General features: G+C 42.4%; 1 protein-coding gene across 1 annotated transcript; it reads right to left on the reverse strand.

Annotated features, from left to right (window-relative positions):
• Nucleotides 1-1,677: 1,677 nt before the first annotated feature.
• Nucleotides 1,678-3,944, reverse strand: LOC108587699 (olfactory receptor 51E2). The gene has a single exon (XM_017977847.5). It carries the CDS (start codon nucleotides 3,898-3,900, stop codon nucleotides 2,938-2,940), a length of 963 nt encoding a protein of 320 aa, XP_017833336.1. The 5' UTR covers nucleotides 3,901-3,944; the 3' UTR covers nucleotides 1,678-2,937.
• Nucleotides 3,945-4,863: the final 919 nt, after the last annotated feature.

Genomic DNA, 4,863 nt, shown 5'->3' on the forward strand with positions numbered 1-4,863 from the left:
TGTGCAATTCAGGGGCATTAAGTAAATTCATATTGTTGTACAACCATAACCACTATTTCCATAACTTTTTTTATCATCCCAAATGGAAACTCTGTGCCCATAAACAATAACTCTCCATCCTCCCCTTCCCCAGCCCCTGGTAAGCTGCATTCTATTTCTTTCTTTATGAATTTGCCTATTCTAGATACCTTATATAAGTGGAATCATATCACATTTGTCCTTTTGTCATCTGGCTTATTTTATTTTTACATAATGTTTTCAAGGTTCATCCATGTCGTAGCAGGTACTAGATTTTTAAGGATGAATAATATTCCACTGTGTGTGCAAACCCCATTCTGCTTATCCATTCATCGGTTGATGGACATTTGGGTTGTTTCTACCTTTTGGTTATTGTGTATAATGCTGCTATGAACATTGGCACAGAAGTCTTTGGCCTATTTTTTTTTTGAGTAAAAGTCTCACTCTGCCACCCAGGCTGAAGTGCAGTGGCAGTGATCTTGGCTCGCTGCAACCTCCACCTCCCAGGTTCAAGTGATTCTCCTGCCTCAGCCTCCAGAGTAGCTGGGATTACAGGCACCCACCACCACACCTGGCTAATTTTTGCATTTTTAGTGGAGATGGAGTTTCACCCATATTGGCCAGGCTGGTCTCCAACTACTGACCTGAGGTGATGTGCCTACCTCAGCCTCCCAAGCATGAGCCACCATGCCCAGCCTGGGCTATTTTAAAAGTTAAAAATCTTAGGACAGAGGGAAGGGGAGGGGAGATGGTAAGAGTATATAAACAACTTGGATCATGGTGGGAGACAGTAAGGGATTAGCTGTTCACAGAAGAGGGAGAAAGAAATCCACTATTCATTAAATTGTCAACATGGCTATGTTCTTAGGCATTTGGAAGTAGGCTGGAGGATATAAATTGAGGTAAAGGAATGGACGGGAAGGTAGGAGAAGACTGAGATTGTGTGGAGAGACATAACAGAGTCTAATCTTGTAAAATGAGGCACCTGACCTCATTATTTGAGAGTGGGGCCCAACACTTGAATCTCCACTTTCACAGAGCATGGGTATACTTTATTTATTTATTTATTTATTTATTTATTGCATTTTAGGTTTTGGGGTACATGTGCAGAACATGCAAGATAGTTGCATAGGTACACTTTCATTTCTTCAGAGAAATCACCCATATCTTCCATTGTGTTTCCTCCCCTTAGTCCTGGCCTACACACATTGACTAACTGCATGACTTTGGAAGCCACTTTACTGCCTCTGAACAATGAAGCACAGTTTAGTGCTCACATATCTATATGCTAGCAGAGCCCATCATCAGTAGACATCAAGTACCTGTGGTTCCCTTCTCCTAAGAGAGCCTATGGTATAGAGTCTCCCTTGTGGTTTATCTACCCAAGTCCAGAACCCAAAACCTGTTTAGTGAAGCTACAGAAGGAACATATAGGCCCAACGATTGTGTTAAGATTTCAGCCGCTCACTGGATCTACTTTACAGTACAGTGGGAATATCCTACCTTGAAAAAAGATGCATTCAGCATCCTTACCACTGTGTGAACGATTCCAGTCAGGATTCCTGCACTGGTGAGAAAGAAGACTAGGAAATCTCTCACATCTCCAATTCTGATTTATAGGATTCTATAAATGTAAAATCAATAGGTATAACACTCAGCAAAACTTAAAATAAAATTTTATTTTATCTCATACTTAAGTTCAGACAATAGCATGTGGTGTACATTCAAAATTTTTGACAGGCACAGAGCACATTAAAAAAATGAAGACATGATCAAGGATCAGATATACCACAACATTCTCCCTGAATCTGGAAAGAAGCAAGCAATAAGACCATGAAAGGTGGCTGTCATACAGGAAGAGTATTCTAGATTTGTTGTCCACAGCTAGGGCAGGGTTATCTCTCACCACAAGTACAGAGCCATTGGTGTTAGCGTATAGCAGAGAGAAAACAGAGGATTTGTACAGCTGAGGAAATAAATGGCAGATGTTACACAGGAAGCAATATAATATGGTAGTTAAGTAACTGTATTCAATTATCCAATTTAATTTTAAACCTTGGCACAATGCCCACAAGCTGTGTGACTTTAGTTCCCTTGCTAATATAAACTTAATTTCTCTCAATTATAATAAAGGGACTCAAATGGTACCTACTCCATAAAATTAGGAAGAGCACATAAAACCCATAAAGCACTTATCATAGTGCCCAGAACATTGTAAGTGCACATGATATATTCATAGGCATTATTATTCAGGGCTTTATCAATTCCCAGATAATGCATAATAACAGTAGAGATTGTGACAAGCCCTGGCTTCCATAAATTGGTCAGCTTAATTTTTGCTATTTCATTTGATATGAAACTATATTTTATGCTTTGAGACAGGGTCTTGCTCTGCTGCTCAGGCTGAAGTGTAATGATGTGATTCTGGCTCACTGTAACCTCAAACTCCTGGACTCAAGTGATTCTCCCACCTCAGTCTCCTGGGCAGTGGGGGCTACAGTTGCATGCCACCATGCCCAGCTATTATATTTCCTCTTTAAAAAGTTGTACATGACAGTTAACCAATACTTTCATAATAAAAAAATTGAAAGTAGAGACAACACTAAATCATTAGTAATCTGAGCACATTTCCTCCAAGGCATATGCTATTTTTCAACTTGGTTTCAATCAAGTATCTTTATTGTTTTTCTTAACATTATAAGCTTGTTTGGTTTTATAGTTCTCATTAAATCACATAATACTCCATTAATATGTATTATTCCACATAATAGTCTTCTAAGTAGATGGATCATATTTTTGTTGATTATTCCATCCAGAGAAAAGCACTCATGTGCTTGTGGGCAACTGGAACTAAGCTAGTGTTATAAATAATTATGTTTGTCAAGCCATTGAAGACAAGGGGAAGTGTAACGTTAAGGGTCACTTGCCTCCCACAGCCTGAAGGTCCTTGTCACAGCTGATCTTGAACATAGCCAGCACCCGCGTTCTGATATGTTTGGTTTTGGCGCCGTAGATGATGGGATTGATGACAGGAGGCAGCAGCAGGTAGATGTCACCCATGACAACACGCACAATGGGATGAAGGCTGTTTCCAAAGCGGTGTACCACTGAGAGGCCAATAAGTGGCACATAGAAGGCAAGTACCACACCAATGTGTGACACACATGTCCCAAAGGCCTTGGCCCGCTCTGACTTGGAAGGCAGTTGTAGCACTGTCCGTATTATCAGAAAATAGGATAAGGAGATGAACATTACATCCACGCCCATGACCAGCAGAATGGCAGTAAGACCATATACCACATTGGGTAATGTGTCTGCATAGGCCAACTTCATCACATCCTGGTGCACACAATAGGAGTGTGAGAGCACATTGGAGTGGCAGAAGGCCAGTCTCTTGATGAGCAGAGGCAATGGGAAAAAAAAGAGGGATCCGCGGACCACAGCCACGATGCCAATCTGGGCTGTTACTGTATTGTTGAACACGGCAGCATGGCGCAGTGGGTGGCAGATGGCCACATAACGGTCAAAGGCCATGGCCAGTAGGATGGTGGATTCAATGGCTGAGAGGGCATGAATAAAGAACATCTGGGTAAGGCAGGCCTCATAGCTAATCTCTCGGGAATCAAACCAGAAAAGGGCAAGTATCTTAGGCATGGTGGATGTGGATAAGGCCAGGTCAATGGCTGCCAGCATGCAGAGAAAGAGGTACATTGGAGTGTGCAGGCTGCGTTCCGTTCTTACAATGAAGACCACGATGCAATTTCCAAATACTGCCATGACATACATAGAAAGGAGGGGGAAGCCAAACCAGAAATGGGCTTCCTCTAATCCTGGGATACCAATAAGCACAAAAGTGGCATGTGTAAAGTTGCAGGAACTCATAGCTGGAACTGAGGAGAGGTGACTGGAGAGGGTGAGGTTGCACCGGCGGTCTGCAGGGACATAGAGCACAATCAGAGAATGCCCTGGAATCTTGAAACTGACATCCTACCCCTTTTGTCTCCTCCCACCCCAACTTAGGGTCTTTCATAAGCCCTGAAGCCCTCTTCCAAAGCGGGGACTGTGACAGCTCAAATTCATTTATGCGTCACTACTTTCAAGGTTTATTTAAAATTTTAAAAGGCAACCATGAGAGAGCAATCCTTTTTCCAAAATGTAGCCTTCTCAAATTCCCTCAGATACTTCCTGCTGGTCTATAGCTTTGGTGGCCCTTTTATTCTGATAGGTGTTAAGAGATACAGTTTTGGAAGCTCCTTCCAGATAAGGCTGCCTTTCTTATGTTACTTTCCGCACATTCCTCCCTCCCTCCCTCCCTCCCTCCTCCCCCCTCCCCCTCCCCCTCCCTCCCTCCTCCCCTCCCCCCTTTCCTTCCTCCCTCCCTCCCTCCCTCCCTTCCTTTCTTCCTTCCTTCCGGGAGAGGCATGATCACAGAGGAATCTTCCTATTTAGACTTGAAACATGAGTTGAAATTAGACAGAGAGTGGAATAATGGGTCTTCCAAGGCAGTGAGGATAGGAGATAACTTTGCAACTTTCAGGATTCCCAGTCCTCAATTCTAAGGTCAGCCAGAGGAATAAGATGCACAGCAATGGCATTGTTTTTTAAAACTTAAAAGAATATAAATAAACAAAAACCAAGAAAAATAATTCCAAAAGTCAATCTTTTTAGGATTAAAGGAAACTCATCTGTGGTCATAAAATCAAAAGTAGTGGTTCCCTCCAATGACTTCTTCATAGACAAAGGTGCTGGCAGGATGGCAGGACACAGGTGAGTACCTCCACACCCAAAAGCTTCCTACAAGGCCATTTGAATTGCATCCAAGGATAGTTTGAGTTGAGTCCTTAC

The sequence above is a fragment of the Callithrix jacchus genome, chromosome 10, assembly GCF_049354715.1.
Source record: "Callithrix jacchus isolate 240 chromosome 10, calJac240_pri, whole genome shotgun sequence".
NCBI lineage: Eukaryota > Metazoa > Chordata > Mammalia > Primates > Cebidae > Callithrix > Callithrix jacchus.